This window comes from Caretta caretta, chromosome 16, assembly GCF_965140235.1.
Source record: "Caretta caretta isolate rCarCar2 chromosome 16, rCarCar1.hap1, whole genome shotgun sequence".
NCBI lineage: Eukaryota > Metazoa > Chordata > Testudines > Cheloniidae > Caretta > Caretta caretta.
This window is the reverse complement of record NC_134221.1, coordinates 23,898,211-23,925,705: the sequence shown is the minus strand read 5'-3', so window position 1 is coordinate 23,925,705 and position 27,495 is coordinate 23,898,211. Positions and strand designations below refer to the sequence as shown.

The 27,495-nt window shown below is 40.0% G+C and overlaps 1 protein-coding gene across 3 annotated transcripts in view; it reads left to right on the top strand.

The window, feature by feature from the left end:
* Nucleotides 1-13,004: 13,004 nt before the first annotated feature.
* Nucleotides 13,005-27,495, top strand: part of NR6A1 (nuclear receptor subfamily 6 group A member 1) — a 193,809-nt gene continuing 179,318 nt past the window's right edge. For all 3 annotated transcript variants that reach the window (XM_048822985.2, XM_048822984.2, XM_048822982.2), the window contains exon 1: nucleotides 13,005-13,181. In XM_048822985.2, coding sequence (XP_048678942.1) covers nucleotides 13,109-13,181 — 73 coding nt within the window. In that variant the 5' untranslated portion in view covers nucleotides 13,005-13,108. The remainder of the gene's footprint in view (nucleotides 13,182-27,495) is intronic.

The following is a 27,495-nucleotide window of genomic DNA, read 5'->3' as shown; positions in this document are numbered from 1 at the left end:
CATGTCCCTGTCCCCATCCCTGGTGCCAAGCAGGGAGAGGGATGCATTGCTGTGGTGTTCCCATCGTCCCCTAATAGATGTTGCATTTCAAGCCAGATGTTATTACTCACATGCAGTGGAGAAAATGACGTTTGTAGCAACTGTATCCGGAAAGCCACAGAACATCAGCTAGGAGGTGGGAGACCAACCCGAGCATGGGGGAGAGGCAGCAGGGCACCAGTCTTATAAAAAGAATCTCTGGCAACGGTCACTGATGTAAATATAACTTCACTTCTATGGAGCAAGGGTTAAGAGGAGCCATCTGTAACTAGCTAGATGCTGATGGAGCCAGAGGCGGTTGGGACAAACTCATCAGGCCAGAGCAACTTGATTACAGAATTATGAAATCAGCGGTTCATGGGAATGTGGTGGATAGTGTCTCTCAGGTGTAAAAAGGCAGTGATACAATCTTGTCTGAGAACTGCATGCAGTGGTTCGGCAGTGACCCAGCTGAGCACTGTCACATGGAAGGAAAACTGACTCAAGGACCAGAAACAAAGGGTGACTGAAGCCCAACCTTGAATCTGGACCCATGGTTTCAGTGCAACTTTCGCAGATTCTTGCACGACCAGAGCCATAGGCTGTATGTCACAGCCATGTAGCAATAGGCTTTTTCACACCAGCTGGGCTATTTCTGAACAAGGCTCTGCCAGGAATGGTCACAAATGTGGTTTTTTGCAAGTCCAGGTATTTTAAAAAATAGTTTATGTCCCTGATTCAGTCGGGTACTTAACGCAGGTGCCTAACTTCAAACCTGACTACACATACGCTCTAAGTTAGACACCTGTTTAAGTACCATGCTGAACTGGGGCCTGAAACTATCAATTGACTGGTACTGGATGATTTTAGGCAATTTTATTTTGTTTCATGACAAACAACTTACTATTTATTGCACTATATTGTGCCATGCTTCTTTGTTTAGCTGACTTTGGGACTTTTGCATTTTTGCCATGATGCCTCAAACATTTCCCTTTTTTCTCACTGCAGACAACCAGCCTTGATAGTGCTAAACAGCAATGTATAGAAGAAGAATAGACTAATAATACTTTGCATGTATCTACCGCTTCATCCACACGGGTGCTGTAATGATTGGCAGTAGGTCTAGTTTTATTAACATGCTCATTAATGACATGGTAGAGGGGGCAAATGGCACTTTAATTAATTTATAGTCAATGTTGCTCATGACAAGTAACTTGTGGTTTTAGGTGAAATCAGGAAATGAATATTCTAAAAGATTTAGACTGCCATCTAGTGACTCCTTCACTTATTTGTACTTTGTCATTGTAATTTTTTGCTCTGGCCAACAATTTTTGATATTTTTTGGAGAGTAGGGGTCAGAAAACTGACCATTTTTCAAAACTGGAATTTTTGGGGGAGGGGAATTAAAAATGTTCTGGTTTTCAATGAAACCCCAAAATGAAAAATATTTTAATTTTTAATTTTTTCCTCTATCCTCCCATTATCCTATCTCCCTTCTTCAGGGGCAAAATAGAAAATGAAAAGAAGGGAAGAAGGGGAAAATGGAAAAACAAAAAGCCATTTTTGAAACTGCAAATTTTCAATACGCATTTTGAATGAATGACAAAGCGCTCCTTTTTGAAACCTGCAAGATTTAAAAAAAAACCCTATTTATTTTGCAAAAACTCCCGTTTTTTGACCAGCTCCAGAAATGTTGCACATACATTTCTCCTTTTCCAGAATGTTTTGTGGGTCTCACTAAGAACCCACTGGTTCTGCCTTTTGGAATGTGCGGAGTTCAGGAATTGGGGGGTTAGAGATATGATGGTGAAACTCAGGCTTAAATTAAAATGAGGCTTCCGTATGCATTTTGCTGCGCCTTCCTCTAGTCTGACCTCCAGAGATGACATTGATGTTGCATTATGAACCAAACATTTTAACTGAGTGCAGCCAACCCATCTGCTTCCCAGAATAGGAAGGGGCGCATTTGCCACACATGCTTCACTTGGCAATTAGAAGTATGCATTTTACTATTAAAAATGTGTGCGGCTAAAATGTAAAAGAGAGAAGTCATTGATTTTTTAACTCTAAAAATGCCATTTGAGGCCTTCACATGCAATGCTAATGCAAAGTCATTTGATTTTATTGTATGTTAAGTGGCTTGCTTTGGGAAGTAGCTATTTAGGAAGTATCTCACTAAAATCACCAGTTGGCCCTGTTCTAATTTAACTATTTATTGTCTGGGTTCTTGGAGGCTGGCTGCAGCTGGCCCTGTTCATTTCAGCCTGCTTTACATTTTAGCCAAGAAAATACCATCAGAGAATGAGTTCTCCATGTATTTGTTGTAAAAGCAAAAGCAGAATTTCCACCAGATTTTATAGCACAATAGAATATGAAGTGCTGAGTGCAAGAAACAACCCCCTCCTGCTTTTTACAATCAAGTGCATTTGGGGAGGATTTTTTTTTCACATTATTCTGTAGAAAAATAAAAGTCATGTCAGACATCAGGGCTTCCCAGGGATCCTTCCCCTTCTTCCCTGCAGAGGGGTTTATCGCCTCGTAACGTTGCTTTGCAACTTTTGAAAACAGATGTAGTGTTCCACACCAGAGATGGATGCATTTCAATAGTGGGTGAAGTGATTCCTGCCTTATGTAGCATGTGAAATCCTTTGGGATGAAAAGTGCTTTACAAATGTAAGATTTGTTTATGTATTTATTTAGGAGACCTCCTTAAGGAATGGGATGAGCAATCCCCTTCTCAGAAAAGTAAAGGACACCTGATCAGCAATGGGGGCACCTGGTAATCTAATACCCAGAGGAGGTAACATCCAAGCGACATTGTGAACGCCACAAGTATAACTGGGCTCAAAAAGGAATTAGATAAATTCCTGGAAACTAGGTCCATCAATGGCTATTAGCCAAGCTGGTCAGGGACGTAAGACCATGCTCTGGGTGTCCCTAAACCTTTGACTGGCAGGAGCTGGGACTGGCTGACAGGGAATGGATCACTAGAAATTGCCCTGTTCTGCTCATTCCCTCTGAAATGTCTGGCGCTGGCCACTTTCAGAAGACAAGAGCTGTCATACTGGATCAGTATCCTGTGTTCTTTAGTGGAAGAACTGCAAGTGACAGTGGACTATGGAGGATCTTGTGCCTAAGGAAGGGAGTGCTTCATCCAGTTACAGCTCTTTATTTGCTTCTCTAGTCCTACCAGAGTTTACAGTGTTTTGGGACTTGACAATACCAGATCGGTTCTGTTCCAACTGGGAGTGTGCCATCTAGTGGCTTTTGTGCAGAACAGTCAAAGAACAGAAAAATCAAATGACAGAACCACAGAAATAAGGAATAAAAGGACACTAAGGTCATCTAGCTAATCCCCTTCAACCACTGCAGGATTGTTCCCTACTGTATGTTATTCAGTCCAGTATTTAATCACTGAGCAGTGGGGCATCCACTACTCCCTTTGGAAAACCACTCCACAGCCTAATAAATCTTGCTGTTAAGAAATGGGTCCTGGTATTTAGCGGACGGTGTTCTGTAGTTATTTGCCACTCCAGCCCCACCTTATTCACTGTTTGCAAAGTTATACATATTTGTTCCTTTTAATTTTTCCTTATCAGTCACTCCCTCGCTCCTTGAATCATTTGTTCTCCTTTTTCTGAATTCTGTCCAATTTCTGGTATTAAAGTGCCCAGCAGTGAATGACTTATTTACCTTCAGCCTCACTCAGGGCCGGCCCTAGACCACATGGCGCCCCATGTGAGGAGCGTCTTTGGCGCCCTCCCATTTGTGAAATGTCTGACTACCTTACTTTTTATTACATTTGTAGCCCATTCCACAACTTTGATGCACAATTTCCATGTATGATTTATCCCTGCCATCAGGGATTCCCCCTCCCCAGTTTTGTGAACTAGTTACATGCAGTGTTGCCTGTTCAGTGACTGTTTGGAAATTTGAATTGAAATTGAAACATTAATACACACTTTAAAAGCATATACAGAGTATGATAAAATGTGTATCTGAAAAAGTATCATAGATTTGAAAAGTATAAACATAGATAGCTTCCTTATACAGCTGTTGTTTTTTATGACCATGTCAGTGCATTCATTTTGGTGATGTTGGCCAACCTAATAATTTCAAATGATGATTTGTAAGCAAAGTCAAAATGAGCTCTCCTGGACAGCTAGTGATGAGCTGGGGGCTGAGGGTAAAGGCTTCAGGACCAGATTGTATTTACATTCACACCTAATCTACCTAGGTATCCAGCAAACAGAGCTGCCTTGCCCAAGTGATAGATTTTGGCTGGGGTTGGGTTACAAATCACTTGAATGTGCACGGGGAGGGTGGTGGTGGGGGTGGTGGTTAATGAAATGTTGTTGTTCTTATTGTAGGACTAAAGGGCAGTAGAACTGTACTTAGCCTCTGCTGATTGAGGGATTCAAGAGAGAGGGTGGGGACAGGTGTTTTGCTTGTTGGTCTGCCTGACTCACAAGTACTATTTGACCTGCCCCTCTCCACTGTTTAAAGACAGAGCTGATTAGGCATCATAGAGAGTCTTTTGTTTTGTTAAGTGACCACTACTGCTGAAATCAGGTCTAAGTGCTTAGACCTGCTGTGGGACAGTGTTTCTGTGGAAGAGACGGCCCAGTCTGCACCAGCAGTGAGGTTCCCCCACTGAGAGCTCAGCTGAAATCACTGAGAGCTGGTGGGAACCTCAAGAGACCAATTCGCAGAGGTCACAGTGGCAGGTGGCAGCAGAAGGTGACAGTGTGGGGCCATTGGCAACAGAGCGATGGAGTGAATGGTGGCACAACGAACAACAGTGGCCAGAGCGAACAGTGAGCAGCTGGAGGAACGAGCAAGGTGCCTTCTTGCCCCCCACCTGGGAGGTGAACTCATGTGAAAGCACCTCTGAACTCTGAGTCTCCACTGACCAAGGACAACACCGGTGAGTGTTAATGAGGCTGTTAAGAATGCTGGAGACACAACACAGTTCATGCGAATAAACATGGCCGTGGCATCCTACTTTCTATTTAAGCAAGAGATACCACACACTGCAGACTGGAGGCCAATGTTAAGTGCATTGACACTTTTTCATCCTGAAGTTGGACACTGGTTCCGAACAAGACCAGCAAATGCTCACTGTCTTTCTGCAAGAAACCAACTGACTGGCTAGAAGCATGCGGTGCAACAGTGAAAGACTCAACAGTTGAAAAAGTGAAGAACTCTCTCACCACAAAAAAAATTTGCATACATGGCTGATGAATGCACCAGTGCAAATGGGCATCAAGTATTAAGTCATTGTGTATGTTATCTTGATGTCAGGGGTAGGCCAGTAGATGCATTTCTAGATGTTCAAGTTATAGAAGACACATCAGTTGCATCTGTGACAACCCACATCTTAGAAGAGTTAAATGCTTGTCAATTGGACCCCAAACAGATGTCTGCTTGTGCATTTGATGGAGCTGCAAACTTCTCAAGAAGACATGGTGGAGTACAAGCTTTGCTCAGAGAAACGTGTAACCCTAATCTCTCCTATACACACTGCAGAGGCCATCTATTCCAACTAGCTCTAGGACGAACTGCAGGCTCTTCAAAAGACATTTTAAAAGCTATCATTTAATGTCTTAATTATATTCTTTTTTCAGCAAAGTCCAAAAAGACTGAATATCTTGGAAAATATAGAAGATACACTGCGACTGAAGTTCAAATTCGTCCAGCCTGGGAAAACCCTCTGGCTTTCTCATGAGCGATCCTTGGCTGTTGTCTTAAAATTACTCCAGCCATTATTACTGGCTTTGGAAAGTATCTACCAAGATGGGATGGATCTAGGTAGTGAGGCTGGTGGATTACTTTTGCTACTACATTCAGAGAAGACTATTGCTATTCTCTCCCTTGTAAGTCTACTGTTGAAACCCATTAAACAATGCCATCCAGGCATCTGCTACCACAGTAGTAGATCTTTGTCCAGCAATAGAAGCTACATTTGGATCAATCAGAGAGCTAACCATTGAAAAAGTACTGAAAGAAGCAAAGACTTCAGCCCAGAAGTTGAGTAATGAAGGCATTTATATTGAATCCTTAAGTGAAGAGGACAAGAAGTGTTTGTTAAGACAACTAAAAAAGTACACAGACTTGATTCTTAAAAATCTACAACAGCAACTTATAGATTCTACTCAACTTCTACGTAGCTTTTACAGATCCCTGTCCTATAAAACACTGACAGTTGAGTGGAGGGAGGCACGACCAGCAACGGGGCTGCCATGTGCTCAGGACAGAATAGACAATTTGAACACAGAGTGGAATATCATACAATGAATGAATGAAGATTTGACTTCAACTTCTTTTTTATCATCACTAGTGGCTTGACCCAATCTTTGTGCTCTGTTTCCTGGGATGAAAGAAGTCGGAATTCATCTCTTGCTACTCCCAGTCACAACAGCTGCAGTTGAGCGTTCTTTTGCCTCATTGAATAGAATTTTGTGTTCTGAAAGAAGTCGCCTTCTGCCTGATCATGTGAATGATCTAATGACCATGTCAATTGAAGGAATGGAAGTACTGGACACACGAGAAGCCACCGAAGATGAACACATTGCATTCAAGAAGTTCATTAACAGAGTTGTGCAAAATTATAAGAAGAAACCAAGAAGGATGAAGATGTAGTGCTTCATAGAAGGCTTGAGTTGCCAACTTTAATTTTTGTGATGATTTTAAAACATGAGTTAAATCTAATTAAATGGTCATGAAACATTTTTCAGTTTTTACTATGATGCCATAGAGCCACCTTCACCCTCATCGGACCTGCTGGCCCCCTCCCCCTCCCCGTAAATTCGAACACCCCCCCCTAATTTCAATTCCTGGGGAAAACACTGCCTGTCATATAAGACTATAAATTTGCCTGCTAGGAACTGTAAATCTGTATTTATTCATGTCATATATAAGCAAATAAAAATTGTTTCCTCTAAGCTTATAGAAGCTTTTTAATTTTAAGAGTAACTGAAATGTATTAACATTGTGAAATTGGCCAGTATTAATAGTGCTTCCTATACTGAGCCCTTGAAGGCTTCTTTGGGGGCATCTTTTATTTTCTATGGGGGAAAACAGACAGTATTAGGGAGAGCAAAATCTATGTTCCGCAGTCTTAGAAAGTCATCAAACATTATGTGTTAATCATGGCAAAAGAAGTAACAGAATTTCTTTTATATTGTTTGGGGTTTGATAGATATCTATGGCATCTCATTAAATATGTCCTTTATTAGTCGCTAGTTACACTCTTCATGTCTTAAAACACAAGTACACTTTCACAATTACACAATAAAACAAGGTACACAATATCGCAGCTGGGCTCTCACTTCACTTCAGTTTGTCTTTATATCTCACTGACTGGCTGGTGACGCCCCGAGCCTTGTATACCCATAAGACATGGTATATAACATGGCATGGCTGACAACATTCTAGAAGGTTTGAGGAAAAGGTAGTTCTCAGAAAGTCTGGAAGGTTCCACGAGATTCTACAAAGATCCAGAACAAAACCTAATACCATGGTGATAGGTGTTATGTAAAAATCTAAAATAGATTGTGAGATGTACTCGGTTTCAGCTAATTTTGAGTCCATGTGACAGTCTTCTGTCTCCTTTACCACCCCCCCCCCGCAAAAAAAACTGCCATGAATTCTTCGTCTGACTGTGATTTCTCATGTTTAGACATGTAGCAAGACAGCAATCTATACCCATCAGCACACACGCCCTAATGGATCGCTTTACACATACAGTTAGTTACCAGCGGAAGTTACCAATAGGAATAGTAGAGGGGTTCTGCTTCCTCAATGAAAGCTTCAGCAAAGAGGTAACAGAGCAGATTAATCTGAGTTTATCCTTGAGCTGCCGTGCTGAGAATATGTGAACTGCAATGTAAAAGGCTCTGCCTCTTTCTATTTTCAGATCCCATTGCAGAATGCTGTAGTTTGGTATAGCAGCTTTAATACAAGAATGTCCTAGACATCTCGCAGCCTATTACAGTCTAACTAAAATGAAAAGGCAACTAAGGTATAATGGAGAATGACTCTATTTGCAGAGTATCAGAGGGGTAGCCGTGTTAGTCTGGATCTGTAAAAGTGGCAAAGAGTCCTGTGGCACCTTATAGACTAACAGACGTATTGGAGCATAAGCTTTTGTGGGTGAACACCCACTTCATCAGATGCATGTAGTGGAAATTTCCAGAGGCAGGTATAAATATGTCCATTTGGTATGATGTCCATCCGTTTGCATTTGGAAAGGAAGATGATATCTGTCTGACAATCTGTGTAGATTAGGGTGAAGGTGAAATGGGTTATGATGGCCAAGTTTCAAGATGAATGATTAATCACAGGAACAAGGCTTGATCATTTTATTAGAGAAGGTGGAACCAAGCACAAGGAGAAATAAGAAGATCTGTCAAGAGTCAGTGAGATAAGGATGCTAGACCAGGTAATGGGTGCAGGATGGAAGAAGGATCATGGACTGTATGGGTGGCACAAAATGAAAGAAAGAGGTCCCACAGTTGGACTGCAGCATGCATCATTCTGCCCTATAACTGCACTAGCTTCATAGTCCCATAATCCATGGAATCCCAGCCCTTTGACCAGGCCAATGTGCTGGGACAGGGAGGCAACTGGGAGCAGCTAAAGCTGAGGGATAGATAGATTATACTGATGTATATGTTTGGTTGTTATTGGCATTACTACTAAATCCCAGATCCCAGGGATGTGTAAATGTAGATTGTACAAAGAGGCCCTGATTCTGGCCTGTCCCGTGGAGCCTGTACACTGGTTCTGTGGGTGCAAAGGTATCATTTCTTGTGACAGGGTCCGTTTTTCTTTATTATGGGTACAATGACTAGCACGGTGGGGCCATTAGCTATGACTGCTATAACAATAATAAAAACCAATATTCAATAAATAATAATACGTGAGCTAAAAGATTAAGGTCTGTTCTACACTAGAAAATTAAATTGGATTAACTACATCACTCAGGGGTATGAAAAATCCCCTGGTGCAGACAGTGCTAGAAAGAATTCTTCCATTGACCTAACTGCCCTCTCTCAAGGAGATGGATTACCTATACTGATTGGAGAACCCCTTCCGCCAGCATAGGCAGCATCTACGCTGAAGCACTGTAGTAATGCAGATGCAGCGGTGAGGCTGTAGCATTTCAAGTGTAGACGAGCTCTTATTCTCTTCACTGGCAGAGACAAGGACTTTGATTCTCCGATGTGGATCAGCCACTAGAGGGAGGACAATGCTCCGTATTCTAGCGTGGGTTAAAGAAAATGTCTTGCACGCATATTATCTCTATGGGAGTGAGATCTGTTATTTTCAAAGCTAGCTCCCAATGATCCTTTTGACCCGAATCAGGCCCTTCTCATGTAAAAACATGAATGACACGGGGACTGAGTCTGCAACAATCACGCACCAGAACTCCAGGACCATCTTGCTATGTGCCATTTCTGTGAGATGGGCCTGTGTTCATACCTCCTGGCTGTTCATACCTCTGTGGCCTAGACCCCACCGGAGCGGGGCAGTGTCCTGGGTTGTGGGTTGGGAAGGCTGACCAAATTGTGCTATAGTATTGTTCAAGGTTAGTTATTGACGTTAAAACCATCAATCCCCACACTCTTTGCTTGTGCAAAGTTCCACTGAAATCAATGGAAGCCTTGCCTCGATAAAGTATGCAGGATTGGGCCCATTAATTGAAAGGTCAGTTTTAAAATCCTATAGTGTGAATAATGAAACTTCTTTCACTCATGTTACTTAGTAATAACACCTTCGATCTTCAGAGGTAATAACTTCAAAACAGCCACTTCCCTTGTAGTTGTTATGCTGTTTGTTTACCTTTGTCACTACTCAAGTTATGAAAATGTAACATCAACTAAGTACGTTTCAGTTTTGTTTTATAATCCATTTCACTTTCAAGGTCTCTGCTGCACTATCTGTGTTTAAACAATGCAGAAGCATGTTCATTTGTTTACAAGCAACTGTTTTCAGAATCTTAAACAAGTATGGAAACACTTCTATTGCCCTACATCTTATAAAACAAAAAATTTGCTATCCCACATTAACCTATGGGCCAAGCTGTAGTTAATTTAACTATTCAAATTTGCCTGTTTGTGGGGAAGGTCCCTTCTCTTTGGGATGTGCCATGATGATGATGCAGTTAATTGTCTAATATACATGTTTATATTATTATTTAAAACTGACTGCAAGGCAAGCATGCAAAGAAAAAGTGCAATAAGGGTCAGCAATACTGCCTTTGTGGTAAATAAACACGTTCATCCATATTAGATTAATGAATTAATTTAGCTAATTAATATGGCTTCATGCCAGGAAGGTTGATAATAGATGCACTGAGGCAGCTAGTGGACAAATTTAGAGAAAAAAGGAAAAAATATTCACATGGTGTTCATTGATCTGTAAAAGGCCCTGACTGAGTTCCAACAGAAGTCACCTGGTGGTGTATGGGGGAGAAAATGGTACCAGAGGTTTGTGTGTGGCTCGTTCAAGCCATGTACATAGGTGCAATGTCAATAGTCAGAACTTCTAGTGGTGAAACAGAAACTGTCAGTAGAGGTAGGAGTGTATCAGAGATCAGTACTGAGCCCTTTCTTGTATATCTTCATCCTGGATACCCTCACAAAGAAGATACAGAAGGAGGCACCTTGGACATGCTGTTTGCAGACGATACCATTCCATGCACTGGGGAGAAAGATAGTCTAGAAGATCTTGATAAGGGGAGAGATATGCTGCAGGGACATGGGTTCAAAATGAGCAGAGGAAGAACAATGTTTATGGTATGCAACTTCAATAATGCAAAATTCAATAATGAATCTAGATGGGCTGACAATACCAACAATACAAAGTTTAAAGGTTCTGAGTTCCAGAATCCAGGAAAATGGGGAAATGGAGAACAAAATTAGAGTAGGATAAATACTTGGCTCAAATGGTGAGAGATAAGTGGTGTAGTATGTGACAGGAAGATTACCAGGAAAAGGCTATAAAATAGTGGTCTATCCAGTTTTAATGTGTGGCACTGTACGTTAGTGGCAACAAAGAAGAAACATGAACAAATGATCTATTTCACAGAAATGAGAATGTCGAGATGGATTAGTGGTATAAGCAAGAAAGAACACAGAAGGGATAAGCACATGAGAGATATGCTCAAAGTAATACCTATAACAAGAAAATGAGGGAGTGCAGGCTCAGATGGTTTGGTCACATAAAATGCAGTCCTGACAACTGTGTGGGTCAGAGAGTTCAACAAATTAAGAGTGAAGGAAAAAGACAGAGAGCGAGCCAAGAAGAAGTGGTGGGATGTCATAAAGGAAGACATTAGCATGTGGTGTAAAGAGGGATACGGCATTGAACAGAGGAGTCCTTTGGAGGGAGAGGTCTCATAGAGGGGATCCCATTCCATGGGATTAACACAAAGACGAAGAATTTATTTAGGTAATTCACAAAATTCCGTCTGGCAACTCTCAGGAGGATGATGGGAGATAGTTCCTGGCCTCTGACTTCTCGCGCCCACCTCCCACCAAAACTGACACAGTGTCATAGAATCATAGAACTGTAGGACTGGAAGGTATCTCAGTAGGTTTTCTAGTCTAGTCTCCTGCACTCTTGGCAAGACTAAGTATTATGGAGACCATCCCTGACAGGTATTTGTCTAACCTGCTCTTAAAAATTTCCAATGATGGAATTCCACAACCTCCCAAGGCAATTTATTCCAGTTCTTAACCAGCCTGACAGTTAGGAAGTATTTCCTAATGTCCAACCTAAACTGCCCTTGCTGTAATTTAAGCCCTCCTGTCCCATTCTCAGAGGTTAGAGAGAACAACTTTTCTCCTTCCTCCTTGTAACTTCCTCTTATGTATGGTCCGATACTGGATCAATGCAGCAATAAAATACGCTGTAGACATGCTAAATGCCCAGTGAAGATGACTCTGGGCATCAGCCCCATTGCACAGTTACCAGCTGGCTGTGCATATTCATAAACTCTGTTGCATATTTATGAGCCACTAGCTGTGTCTATAAAAAGAAAAGGAGGACTTGTGGCACCTTAGAGACTAACCAATTTATTTGAGCATGAGCTTTCGTGAGCTACAGCTCACTTCATTGGATGCATACCGTGGAAACTGCAGCAGACTTTATATACACACAGAGAATATGAAACAATACCTCCTCCCCCCCCACTGTCCTGCTGGTAATAGCTTATCTAAAGTGATCATCAGGTTGGGCCATTTCCAGCACAAATCCAGGTTTTCTCACCCTCCACCCCCCCCAAATTCACTCTCCTGCTGGTGATAGCCCATCCAAAGTGACAACTCTTTACACAATGTGCATGATAATCAAGTTGGGCCATTTCCTGCACAAATCCAGGTTCTCTCACCCCCTCACCCCCCTCCCAAAAACCACACACACAAACTCACTCTCCTGCTGCTAATAGCTCATCCAAAGTGATCACTCTCCCTACAATGTGCATGATAATCAAGGTAGGCCATTTCCAGCACAAATCCAGGTTTTCTCACACGCCCCCCACCCCCATACACACACAAACTCACTCTCCTGCTGGTTATAGCTCATCCAAACTGACCACTCTGTGTCTATAGGCACCTGGGTCCCCAGGTTCTGCCCTTGAGGCAGGGCATCCTGGAACAGTCCATTGCGCTCCAAGCGTGGGGGGTGTCCCTGAGGCTCAGAATCACAAAAGAGGCTTTTTGGTGTCTCTCATGGGGTGACCCTGCGGCCCTTTGGGATAAAGGGTGCCTCTTGAGTCCCATCATGGCCCATGCTTGGCTGGCGCATAAGCAGGGTTTGGGGGCGGGGGTGGCTGGTCTTTCTCTTCCCCCTGTCCCCAGATCCCAGGTGGTGCCTCCCGGCAGGCCTGGGGACTACATGTCCCGGCATGCCGCGGGGCAGTGGGGCTGTGCGTGCTGGGGGCGGGGCTCCGCCGCCGGGCTCCCCAGTCAGCGCTGCCTGCGGCTGCCGGGCTGGCTGACAGGAGCGCCCCGGAGGGAGCGATGGGGGAGCGCGGCCGCCGGGGCCCCTGAGACCCCGCCGCGCCCCAGCCCCGGCCTCCGCCATGGAGCTGGAGCAGCCCGGGGAGCACCCGGAGCCGCGCGCCGCCGCCGGGGGCAAGCGGTCGCCCCGCAACGGTGGGTGTCGCCGAGCCCCCCTGCCGGGGTCCCGGGGCTGCCGCTCCGCGGGCCCGGCCAGGGGCGGGTGGGCCGGGCAGGCTGCGAGCGGGGCCCCCAGCCCGGGGGGGCGGGCAAGGGCGGGGCCCGCGGGGCGAGCTCGGGCCGGGGCGCGCGGGGGGGGAGGTTCTGGCTCCGGCTCCGCGGCCTTTGTTGGGGGGGGCGGGGGTTGAACTTTTGAACTTGACGGGGGGGGGGCGCTGGGGCGGGACAGAGCCCCCCCGCCCCCCCAGCCTCTGCCTGGGAGCAGTAGCGGGGGCGAGGCGCGCGCGGGGGGGGGGGGGGGTTGCCTGGCCGGGGGGGTCCCCGGCCGGGGGGGTCCCCGGTGACTTTCCCAGGTGTTCAGGGGAGCGGGGCTCCGGCGCCGCCCCGCAGAGCCGGGCTTGTTATGTCAGTTACACTCGCTTTCCTCTGCCTTTGTAGCCGTCATTCAGCGCTGGGTTTTAAAGAGCACTAATCATGGTGATTTTGACTCCGGACCACATTCCCAGTTCTCTTTTGAATGCTTCCTTCTGCTACTTCCTCCCCTGGCCAGAACCAGCTTGAGATGTCAGTGATCAATCTCATGTGTAAATAGTATTTGAATATTTTATAACTGTAGAGTTCAGTGGTGTTCCCTCTTGCTCAACCGTGAATCAATAAACTCTATACAAATGCAACCTTATATTGTTATGTGAAACCTGACAAAGGAACCTGTAGTAACAAATGCGAAAATCATGGGCTCTTTCTGCACGTGTACTCAATTCTTGCATGGCAAAATTCCTTGTGGCTTATTTTGCAACAAATTTCCTTTTATAGGAGGTCTGTTATCGCTGTCAAGTTGTAATACAACTCAAACTGCAGTTTAACAAGAGATACTAATCTTGGTGACCTTTTTTAAAGATAATTCGGTGAGGTAACTCAAATCAGTAAAGTTCATGGAATATAGTAAGTGCTTGAGGTAAAGAGAGTGTGACTCTTAGAAATGTGGGTGAAGTTTACTGACTTTCTTCTCTGATGAAGAAGAATGTCTAAATATTAATTCCCTCCAAAAATAAATCAGTTGGTTTTATGTAGCTGTTTCTAAACCATACTGAAGGGGTAGGAGTGTAATGTATATTAACTAAAAATGCAAAAGAGGAAATAATTTTATAAATGCTGGAATGTTTCACAATTTCACTTTGGGCAAAGCTCTCTGATTGTTTTTATCCCTCTTGAAGTATTTTTTTTTGTTTTTGTTAACCTTATCTTCCACTGTACCTCTGTATATCCTGTAGCTGGCCTGGTACAAAATTTTCTCTGATGACATTTCTGAATTTCTAGGCTGCACCGAATTGTTCTTTTTATCATGTTGGATGCCTTTTCTTCCTGGCTGTGCTGTTCACCTTTTGACTTTCAAAGGCACAGTTTTGGACATTGTTCAATTTCCAACATTCATTTTTTGAGGAAAGACTTGTTAAAAATATTCTTTCTACATCAACTTTAAATCTGTTCAGTTTAAAAAACAGTTAAAAGTAGCAGTTACCAAACCTGCATCTGAATTCCCCTACCAATTTTTGTGGTTTGCAATCAAATACTTTTTTTTTCTTTTTTTTAAAGTATATCTTCCCTGTGTCTGTGAAGGATCCACACAAATAAGAGAAGCTGACTATACAGAGGAAACAGTTGATACTAACCAGACACAGAATGCAGTAAAACGCATAAAGAAAATAATTTAAAAGAAGAGTTTTCTCTTATTTTTGTAATAGTAATGTAGGTGTTATTCATAACAGTAAGTTTTTAAAACAGTGCAGTGGGATTTTAAATAGAGTACCCCTTCTTAAAGCTGCTAAAAACAAATCTTCCTCTTAAGGAAATACTGGATTGTGTCAAATATACATTACACCTTTAATATTTTCCCTTTTCTCCAAATTAGCGTTAACTTTGTGATTCTGTTTTGGGAAATGTCTATTGCTGTATGTGTGCATCCTCAGTAGCACAACAGTGTTCAAAATGTTTTTCCCATGAACAAATTTTTGCCATTAAGCAATGCACATTTTGAATAACTTGGTTTATTACAGACCACTAAAATAGTTTAATTGTTTTATTTAAGGATCAGAATTGCTTATTTAAGTGTAGTAGTCTTCTTAATTGCAGCTACAGCTAGTGAGCTTACCATATTAGAAGTGTTTTGAATGGATGATATAACAATCTATTACATTTTTTTCTTGCAATAAAATGTGAAATGCTGGCATAGTATTGAGACATTGCTTGACCTTCAGTCTTTCTAAATCCCACAGCAGGAGTGGGAGGAGGAGGAGATTGACTTGTCACTTTGTAAACTGAAAAATATCAGTAAACAATATTGAAAATGTTGAGAATCTGAATATTTTATTTCCTAATAAAGATTGATATCACTTAGCTTGATTAATTCCTTGAGGTACAATATTTTTATTGTTTTCATTGCATTTTCTACAAAAACAGAATAAGGAAAGTGACAATTGTTTTTGAATATTTCATATTGGGTGAAATACTAAGAATATTTAAATAGGATTGCATTATTGGTGGCTTTGGCATGTTTAGAGAAATAAGCTCTTTATGTAGTTTGTTACTGTGGTAACCTATAAAAACGTGCATCATTTAATTAACATTTTTCATGAGTAAAGCCTTGTTAGCATATGGATGTGCAATTGTATAACTTGAGTTAAGCAATTAAAGTTACAACTCTTTTAAAGAGTATTTTGCATATTTCAAAACTTAAGACAGATGGTGAGTTTTTTTTCTTACCATTTAGAGAACATGTTCTTGGCATTGTCAAACTGAGTGGAGAAACATAGGTAAAATTCACTTATCTTCGCAACTTGTTTAAGTGCCAGAACATGAACTGTATAAAAGAACTTAACAGCCATACAGGGCTTTGACCAGTACCTTTATGGTTACAATTGATTATTTTAGAAAATTGGTTTAAGACGTCATATTGTGGCATGCATTCCTTCTGAATTAATTAAAAAAAGGCTGTTGAAAAACCATTTCTAAAAAACATTTTTAAAAGATTACTTCAGCTTAGCATTGTTTGCCCCTCAGTGAAGACCGTGTATAATATAGTTAAACCAGTTTGTGACAACCATTATGTCCTGCCTGTACTAATGACAAAATGTGCTAGCTGAAATTGATTTTAAAACTGTTTGTTTTTTAACTGGGTTCTGAACGTTATTAGTTGTAGTGTGGATAAGATCTTGAAAGACCTTTACTTCTTGTTTATAGTTCTAAAACAGATGTATTTATATATTAGAAAACTGTCACATTTTGAATAAAACAAATTCAAGGAATTTGTTGACAAACAGATAAATAAACTTCTTATTTGAATGAAGCTTAGAGTGGGGAGAAAGGAGACGAGTGAATATGTTTGCAGGATTGTCAATGACAATTTATTTTTTAGTTCCATAGCTTTCCTGGAAACTTCATTACATATACACCAAGACATTCTTTCTGCAAATTCTCAGCTATTGACTATTCTGCATCTGAGAGAAAGCACTCTATAAACAAAGACAAATTTGTTGAGATGTAAAGATCTTAATTTACTTGCTCTACAACTTTTCTTTGAAGTTTTAAAAAAAATGAAGCTGGTGAGTTGTACAGTGGCAATGCTATCTTCAATGTCTGAATAAACAAAAGTTACTATGTTTTAAACAGATCAGATTTTCTTTTTGAATGTGGGTGGCTCTCTTTTGAGAAAGCATACCCAATAACAAAACACTGGAGTGAAAGCTGGGAATGGTATGAGAAACATATAAGTTATTACTAGTCATTAGAAAATATTTAACGCTCATATAATTTGATTTGAGGTTATAAAAATGGACAGTATTTCTCTGAGCAATTAAGTTGAACTTCCTGATTTTTTTTTGTTTAATACAGTATTCAAGAAAATGATTATTAGGTGTCTTCTATGAATGAATATACCAATAAATGAAGGCAGCAGTGTACATTCAGCCGAGGTACAATGTCAGCAATAGCTGAAATTGAAACTGTATAGTTTGAAAAACCTTGTATTGCTGATATCCTATGAAGTGCTCCAGAGTTGCAAGGTGATGAAAAAATGAGGGAAAACTTTCAGTTATAATGCTTCCTTAATGATAGGGAAGTAACTTAATCTTCAAAATGCATTTATGGATTGTCTTACAATATTTTGTGTGGATGCACAATGTAAATTTCTGAATTGTTGTTAAATGCCTTAACCACATGAGTGTGTTTGTCATCATGATGTAAACCAGAAACTCCTTTATAACAGCATTCCCCAAGAATGTGAACAGAGTTTATTCTGTTGATAAACTGATTATTTAAATAAAGCCTTTAGCAGTGTAATCTGGTAATTCTAATTAACGGGCATTTACATAAAAGCCTGGCTCAGGGTTTCATCAGATGGTTGCTGGTGAGCCAAAATGCATTCTTTTCCTCCAGCTGTATTAAACTAGCCTTTTGATCCTTCTTTTGAGCCCTTAAGCTATAGTGGTTATCACTTTGGAAAGTTAATTGAGGAGAGAAATTAGTTGGGCCGGGGGGCGGGGGCTGGGGTCGACCCTGTCAGGTTGGTCTTCAGTCTTAATATTTTCAGTTATCCAAATGGAAGAGTTTCAGAGGGTTCTGATGAAGAAATGACTGCCAGCGATGCCTTTACAAGAAACGTGTGCTGCTGACTGGTTAGGTAGAATCAAGAGCTTTGATTCCCCCACTCTGTAAATAACTACCATGCCTTGCTTGATATGAGAACAATATTTGGTTGACATTAGAACTGTCTTGGAAATAAGCCTAAATTTCAGAATCTCCAAAAAGTTAGTCTGGGATTTGAAGAAGTGGAATGCCAGAGTTCTGTTGCAATTCAATGGAAGCTAAACACCTAAGTCCCTTAGACACCTTTGAAAATCAACTATTTATTTCTATAGAAATGGTGAACTGATAGTTGCTTAAGTGATACGTTTCTAGTTAATGCTTTGTATCAATATTCATTTTGTAGAGCGATGGGCACCTTAGGTTGACTATTTAGACCCTTTTCCTCATTAAGCATGCTGAAAAACAGGTCAATTTTCTTATGTCAGATTGAGGATGAGTTGCTGTGGTGCCCTCTTCTTGGTAAGCTTATCTTGTAGAGTGTACATGGAGTAGTTTAAAATATCTTGTAACTATATTCTGGAATTGCCCAGCCCTTGGGACCTAATCACAACCAACTCTCCTGTTATGTTGAATCACCGAAGCTGTTCAAGCAGAAACCGCAGATGGCAGTAGTAGTATATATTTCTGTCTTAGAGACTGAGATTGTATTCAGTTTAGTGTGAGGCATTCCTTATGCACTGTTGATCAGCTGGCAGGTGCAATATCTCCAAAATTGAAAAAATGCTCAGCATCGTGGTTTTATTTTTTTAATTGTGGACGTTTTTGCTAAGTCCCATTGAGTTTACATTTAGTGTTTCAAGTGACAGTGGTTCCTGAGTTCACAACTTTATTGTAATTCTTCTGATAATTGTGGTTATTATTTTTTTTTAAAGCTGCCACTCCTGGAGCTAAGTGATTATATGAGGCTCTAAACTTTAAAAAGAAATCATGATTTTTAAAAATATTTTGCGTTGGCAGTGCTGAGTAACAGTCTTACTAATTTTGTTGTCCAAAATTGCATCTTCACATTTGAATTAGTTGGTTGACTTGAATAATATTGCAGAAAGTTAAAAGTAGTTAAAAGCATTAAATGCATAGACTAATTCTCTGAAATGCACGAGTTAGAGCTTCCAAGTAGGGACTCATTTTGTCCATGGGTAGCTTTATTTGATGTTGTATCGAATGACTTCTACAAAAAGTAATGCAGTATCCTTGATTTAATTTTATCTGTAAGAAGTGTAGTGATCTAACTCCAGTTTTTGTGCATTACTGATTTGCAACAGAACATTTTGTGTGCTGAAAATTATAAGGATATTTTTTCATTTACAGGGCTAAGGAATTAGGTGCAAACGTAGACTGAGAATAACCCTCCTTTGGTTCCTGAATCCTTAATTTCCTGCTAGGGCTTGATCTTGCAAACTCACTTCTTATTATACCTTATTCAGCTGGTATTGCTGCAGACTGAATTGGGGCTACTTGTATAGCTAAGTTTGCAGGCTCTGTACATGGATGATTACATAAATTAAAACTAGGGCTGTCGATTAATCGCAGTTAACTCTCACAATTAACTCAAAAAAATTGTGATTAATCACACTGTTAAACAATAGAATACCAGTTTAAGTTTATTAAATATTTTGGATGTTTTTTTACATTTTCATATACATTGTATTCTGTGTTTGTAGTTGAAATCAAAGTATATATTTTTTATTACAAATATTTGCACTGTAAAAATGATAAGAAATAGTATTTTTCAATTCACCTCACACAAGTACTGTAGTTCAATCTCTGTTGTGAAAGTGCAATTTACAAATGTGGATTTATTTTTGTTACATAACTGCACTCAAAAACAAAACAATGTAAAACTTCAGAGCCTACAAATCCACTTAGTCCTACTTCTTGTTCAGCCAATCGCTCAGACAAATAAGCTTGCTTACATTTACAGGAGATAATGTTGCCCTTTTCTTATTTATAGTGTCACCAGAAAGTGAGACCAGGCATTTGCATGGCACTTTTGTAGCCAGCATTGCAAGGTATTTACATGCCAGTTATGCTAAGCATTCCTATGCCCCTTCATGCTTTGGCCACCATTCCAGAGGACATGCTTCCATGCGGATGACGCTTGTTCAAAAAATAATGCGTTGATTAAATTTGTGACTGAACTCCTTGGGAGAGAGTTGTATGTCTCCTGCTCTGTTTTACCCACATTCTGCCATATATTTCATGTTATAGCATTCTTGGATGATGACCCAACACATGTTGTTCATTTTAAGAATACTTTCACTGCATATTTCACAAACACAAAGAAGGTACCAATGTGAGATTTCTAAAGATAGCTACTGCATTTGACCGAAGGTTTAAGAATCTGAAATGCCTTCCAAAATCTGAGTGGGATGAGGTATGGAGGAGCATTCTTTCAGAAGTCTTAGAAGAGCAACACTCTGATGCACAAACTACAGAACCCGAACCACCAAAAAAGAAAATCAACCTTCAGCTGGTGGCATCTGATTCAGATAATGAAAATGAGTCAGTCCGCACTGCTTTGGATTGTTATCGAGCAGAACCCATAATCAGCATGGGTGCCTGTCCCTTGGAATGGTGGTTGAAGCATGGAGGGACATATGAATCTTTAGCGCATCTGGCATGTAAATATCTTGCAACTCTGGCTACAACAGTGCCATGAGAATACCTCTTCTCAGTTCCAGGTGATCTTGTGAACAAGAAGTGGGCAGCATTATCTCCTGTAAATGTAAACAAACTTGTTTATCTGAGCAATTGGCTGGACAAGAAGTAGGACTGACTAGACTTGCATTTATAAGGTCAACTTTCATGATAAGAGATTGCACTACAGTACTTGTATTAGGTGAACTGAAAAATACTGTTTTGTTTTTTTACAGTGCAAGTACTTGTAATCAAAAATAAATATAAAGTGAGCATTGTGCACTTTGTATTCTGTTGTAATTGAAATCAATAAATTTGGAAATGTAGAAAACATCCTGTTTAACAGTGTGATTAATCTCTCAATTGAGACTAATTTTTTAATCACTTGAGAGCCCTAATTGAAACACATGAATTTTTATTTTAAAACAAGCCTTCTATTATCAAAATATATTTTATCTAATTCAGTCATTATATGAACCCTTATTTCCCCCTTGAAATATTAAACCAAGCCCCCAATCATTTGCAGCTCTTAGAAATACAGTGGTGACTTCCAGGAATGTGGAAGTGCTAACTCCAGGGTCGAGGTTGATTTCAATTTGAGTAATAGGATTCTGTCTCCCTGAATTGTTGAATCGGTTGGATAATACACTCTTCAGTAGTTATCTTAAGAAATTATGTAGTATTGCTTTCAGATGTTCCAAGGGCTTTTGTGTTGCACTCCAGAAGCCATTGTATTATTGAGATTTTGTAAATCTGTAAAAATGCTAAAATATTAAGTTTTAGAATGTTTCCCCTCTTACAACTTACCCATATTTATCGATAGTTTTAGCTTTTAATTATATTTGCTAAAAAATCAGGCAGGTTGTACTAAAGGTAATTATTTCCTTTACTAGATTAATCTTGATTTACTGGCTGACCCCTTGGCCATCCTGCTTCCCTTTCATAAGTTAAAATTGGAAGGGACTCTCAAGTGGTGTGAATGGCAATTCTCAGGCCTAAGATTGTTAGCAAAGATAAAAAGAGATGCGTTAGCTAGCAGAAGCTATACTCCAAGTTACCTTCTGTACTCTTTTTGTCATGTCATTTAAATACCAGAAGCAGTTTTGTCTTTGCAGTAGAAAGGGTGGTTGCACAGGTTTGGGCTGGAGAAATTTGACTTTTGAGTAATGAAATAACTGCAAGAAAGATGCTTATGACCTGTTCCTCATTTTTAACTGCATATTTGGGTGAGAACAGTTGAATCTGTGTTTTTGTTGTTGCAGAGGTTTTCTGAGAACAAATTTAAATGTGCAACACTTCTTAATTACATATTCCTCTGCCCCAGTGTTGAACAGTGTTAAACATCATAGATGCCCTTTAACCCAGAATTAACCCAGGGCATCTATGATGGTTAACACTGTTCAATTCCCTGTCACAGAAAACCTCATTATGTACTTCAAATGTGATAATTCTCAGTTGTAACAACACCTGTTCACATAAAGGATAGAGTTACAATTGGGGAAGAATCAGTCTTTGAAAATCAAGCAAACTTTCTGTATTAAATATAAATTTTTTTCATTCTAACTTTAGGAGAAAATGTTAGCTTTTGTTACATTAGGTAGTGAATATATTTCCATCCTGTCTTTCTTTCTCTCGTAGCGGATGTACCTTAATTTTCAGAGATATATCATAGATTAGTATTTTTAATAACTCAGTTATTTTAAAATGTAACTCCTCATTATGACTTTAGTTATAAAATATTCATATTTTCCAGTGAAAGTAATATAAAGCTTGCAGACTGCACTGAAAATACATTAGTTTACCATTTCTGAGAAAAAATTTTTGTAGTGAGAATAAGGTGTTAAGTACAAGTCAATTACTCTGCTGTTAAGGAGTTAGTTTGTTCTGTACAATAGTTGCTAGGTAGAAGTCCATTCCACAGTAAAGTAGCTAACTGATCTAATATCACCTAATCTAAATAACAATGAACAGTTACAAGATCAGTCTAAGACTCTGGTATGTGGTGAAAAGGCAACAGTTCCTTAACAAAGTTTGCTTATAGAGTCCCTGGCATCAGTATTAACGTTTGAGTTCCTTTTATAGATCATCAAAATAGTACCTTTTTGTGTATATACTTTCTGAGAATAGGCTAATTACCAAAAACCACCTGGATCTTTGGTGTTCAGATTCTCTTTCAGGTATAAAAAGAGAAGAACCAAGTTTATTTTTGCTTGTTACCATTTTTTCTTTTCCTTTTTTCTGGGGTAAGAGGAGGGCCCTTTTTTTCTTCTGTACATCATCACTAGGTCATAAAGCTTGAATTTTCCCTTAACACACCTGTCTCTGACAGGACAGGTAGCACTGATGGAAAACCTTAGTATCCTAATGCTGGGGTTCTTAACCTTTTTCTTTCTGAGGCATGTCCCCCACATGCTATAAAAACTCCATGGTCCACCTGTGCCACAATAACTGATTTTTTGCATATAAAAAACAGGGCCATTGTTAGGGGGTGGGACACAGGACAGTTACCTGACGACCCCCCCCCATACCATAGGGGCCCACTCGAGGCTACATTGCTCAGGCTTTGGCTTCAGCCCCCGGTGGCAGGGCTCAGGGCCATGGGCTTCAGTCCCATGCAGTGGGGCCTCATCTTTCTACACTGGGCCCCAGTGAGTCTCTGGTGGGTCCATCAAGCAGGACCAGCATTAAACATGCTCGCAGCCCCCCAAGGGGTCCTGGACTCTTAGTTGAGAACCACTGACCTAAGGTGTAAATATAATATATTTAATAAATAATAAGGTGTAAATATAATAATGCTTTAGGCTTCTTTACACAGACAGCAACTAAGACCTAGAAACAGTGATGAACAATTCTTCCCTGTCTTGAGGATGAACTAGTTAACCTAGGTATCAGATGGTAGAGACCTATGATTGTTTCTATAAATAATGCACCCATTTATTGAAAGACCTAATTTTGCCTATTTTCCTAAAGTCAGTTTTTCTGCCTTTGGACAAAAAGTGGTTGAAACTTTTCTGGGATCCCTTGAAAGTTAATATTATGTGATAAAAAGGAGTACTTGTGGCACCTTAGAGACTAGCAACTTTATTTGAGCGTAAGCTTTTGTGAGAAGCTTATGCTCAGATAAATTTGTTAGTCTCTAAGGTACCACAAGTACTCCTTTTTCTTTTTGCGGATACAGACTAACACGGCTGCTACTCTGAAACCTGTTATGTGATAGCAGCATAATACTTAAAGGCTCTGAGATTCATTTAAACAGGGACCTTTCCATGAAAGAGTTTGGGGAGTGAGTGAGCTGATGTCTGTAGCAAATTCACAAAACTCTTTGACAGGCCTATGCTGATGACACTGATTCTGTATATAAACAAGGAAGTCATCTCACAGAGGCACAGTATAGTAACTCCTTTGCCCTTAGGAACGCAGAACTAATTCAGTGCTTATCAAATGGAAAATAACCTCAGCAACAAAGGGAATGTTACTCTGGAGTCTACTTCACAATAAATGTTCAATGTGTGTGTAATTTAAATAGTCCTATAAAACGCCAGTGGCCAACATCATGATAGTGTTTCATAGAGTTGGGGGAAAAAATCCAGGGCGGTAAATTAGGAGACTTCTATTTGGCAAAACTGGAATATTGTAAAACTTAGGTGAACTATTGGGAAGCTAGTAAACAGAATCAGCATAAAGTCTCTTGTGTTGTCTTTTTTCTTTTTTTATAAAGAACATGCATTTTTCATAAAATGAGATGTTTTGAAATTAAGTACAAATGTTAAATTGCAATCTGGGGTTGAAATTATTGGACTTTGCCTTGCAGTTATAGTTTGAGCACTGAATGTAATCTCAGCCCTGTATCTGTACACATGGAGATGTGACTGCTGCCTTAAGGATCTTTGTAATCACACTTTGTACCTCACTGTTGCTTGATGACTTATGAAGTTTTAAGTCCATTTTCATCTTCTTGCTTATCTGGTATCTACCGTATTAGTTTGTCACCATCTTTGGCTTGGTTTTAGGATTCTCTGCTCATTTTGATTTGTGCAGAGGCTTTATACGTTTAGCTTTCCATATCCTAAGGAGATGATAACCTTTAAGATTTCAAATGCACAGCTTGTAAAGTCAAAACTCTGCATGTATTAAAGAAAACTGCTTAACAGAAAAAACCTTCAGGTCTGTTTGCTGGCAAGTAAAGGGGAAAACCCAGCAGGAAGAGGGGGCCCACATCTTGAAATATTCATCAATCATTTTCCTGGCACCAGGAAACGAATCAGCCTTTTAGTGGGTAGAACATGATCAATCACATAATGTGGGAAATTACAGTAATTTGCCCTACCCAAAATGATGTCGTCATGCTGATAGTGAGTCAGAAAGGTAGCTGTCTTGGTGCTTATTGAGAACTAAAGACTTGCATATAGCTCTTGGTGTAAAGGATTTTTAATGAATACAATTATTTAGCATTCCATATATAAAACTTGCGTTAAGTTAAGAACTTTGACCTCTTTAGAACAGGTTTTAGTCTGATCCAGAATTTATTCTCCCTGTAGCTTTCTGTTGCGGATATGTGATATATTTGCATTTTCCTGCAATATAAAATGTTTGGATTTTTTTGGTTTTGTTTTTCTCCCTTGTTGTGTGTGTGGTCTTCCCCTTCCCCCCCCAAACTTTCAATATACATGTGCCTTTTTGGCATAAGAAAATGGAGGATTCTACTCCTGTTCCAACACCATGCAGTGGGGGTTCTTACGATTTATGAATAATTATTTATAGCTCATATATTGGTAACAATAGGGCTGAATTGTACCCCCTGACACTTGTTTATAGCTAGAATATAGTCTATAAAATCTTTTTTTTTTTTTTTTTAAGTTTTGTATCTAGAATGCACAATTAGAACTAGTCAGTCACTGTCCGTATGTGCAGTATGTTATATTGTGGAAGATAGTGCTATGAGCAAATAAGAGGTTATTGGAAAAGAGTTCAGATAAGATGCTGCAAGTTTTAATGAGTGGGTGGGTTATGATTTTGTCCTCCTACACAAATGTCTACAATAAAAACTGACAGGAATGTGACACTGGTATTTACTACTAGAAATAACTGCCTAGTCAATTACTGGAATTCATTGGTTGGAAAAATGAGTTCCTGGGGTCTCTGCATGGAGTGGTGTTCAGTGAGGTTTGTTTGCAAAGAAACTTTGAGGCTACTGGGCCTAATTCAGACATGTTTATGGAGTTACAGCTGTTCATGCTGGGTCTAAATTTGGCCTAGTGCGTTTAAACGATGACAGAGAGAAGGGCTTCAGTTGATCGTTTGCTTGTAGAGAAGAGGGTTTTCTTGGTGTTTAGCCTATAGTAAGGATTCAGTGGTGGTCTCTGCTTGCAGGTGTATTTAGTTTGAATATTGGTACTACACTAAGTGAACAGTTTGGCTACTCAGTTAGAATGATGGTACCCTTTATTAAAACTCGTTTTCCTCCCACTACGTCACTCTCGAGTACTTTCTTTAAAAAAAAATAAAAAATAAAAATAGTAGCTACTTTGAAAGAACCTCTGCCCAGGACTGGGCACTAAATGGTCAGGAAAATGACAGATTTTTCATCTGCTGGTGGGCAGCCTGGTGAGGAGAACAAAATAGTCTAAGACTACATATGTAGGTGCCTTTTGTTCCTCTTCCCCCCCTCCTCCTCCCCACCACTCCCACACTTGCGATAGTGGCCAGAAGAGCCTTACTTCCAGCTGGGAACACATGGGCTGCTCGGAGGTTGCTCTTTCTCTCTCTGTGTAGTGTCAAATGGATGGTAAGGACAAGAGTGTGTTTTGTTTTGTTTTTTGTCTGGCAGCCTGGAGAACAGAAGACCTCAAGCTTCTTTATTGGCAGATAGCAGCTGCTGCTGCTGCTGAGCTTGCAAAAAACCACTGTGCAGTTTTCGTATAAAAGATGAGCATAGTTTTCCTTTTTTGGCAACTGAAGTTGGACATTAAATGCATTAAATACAATATGCTGGGTTCACTTCTGTTCACTACTTTAAAACACCCAAGGGCATAATCATAGTAGAAAATACTCCATATTAGTTGGGGAGGAATGTATTTTTGTAATAAAGACATATTAGAAGCTCTCACAGGGTATTTTCTAAACAGAACTTTATTAAAAAGTTAGCAATGCACAATTGTAAGAGGAAAGCTTAATTAAAAAAAAAAAACACAGGATGTTAATAGACTACATTCCAGAACTCTGGCAGATCTTCAGACCGCAGTCTAAGACAAAGTTTTACACATGTAGATGTGTCTAATCAATAATCCTAAACTACAGTGTGTCTCACATGTAATTGACAATATTTTAGTCAAATATGTAAAAAGGAACAAGTTAAAAGCTGTAACTTTTGTTTCCTATTAAAAATGACTGTCCTTGGATGTTGCCAGTGCAGATGTTAAACATATTTAAGTGAGCAAGCCAGCTGTTTTTTCTTTCAAAATACTGAGAGCAAGATCCCAAATCCTAGTTAGTAATTAGAAGCCTTGAAATGACCTTGAATCCAACCAAACTACAAAAGCTGTCTTGAAGTAAATTTTTGGTTTTTGTTCATTGCAGAAGAAGTTAGGTAAAATGATGTACAACATTGTTTGCTAAAATATTAAGTGATAGCCTTGGGTCAACACTGAAGATGAGAAATAATTAATAAGAAATGCCATTAAAGCACAAAAGAGCAGCACAGAATGATTGCAAGCCATTTCTTCTAAAATGACTGGAAAAGTGGAATAGTTTGTGTGGAATTCAGAACCCAAGGTTGTAAAATTGCTTGTTCCAGTCTTACCTGACGGGAAGTAAATTCCCTTTTAAAAACTTACTATTTCTCATTTTTAAATGTAAGTTTGCATTCATGGAGGGACCAATCAGTTTTAATAGCTCTCTATTTTAAAAAGTCTAACTCCATTTTTTTTTCTAGGCAACAAAAGTACTGTGATAGTTATGAATATTTCAATAGCATTTGTATGTATAAAAACTGCAAGGGCTTGTCTAAGCTTGA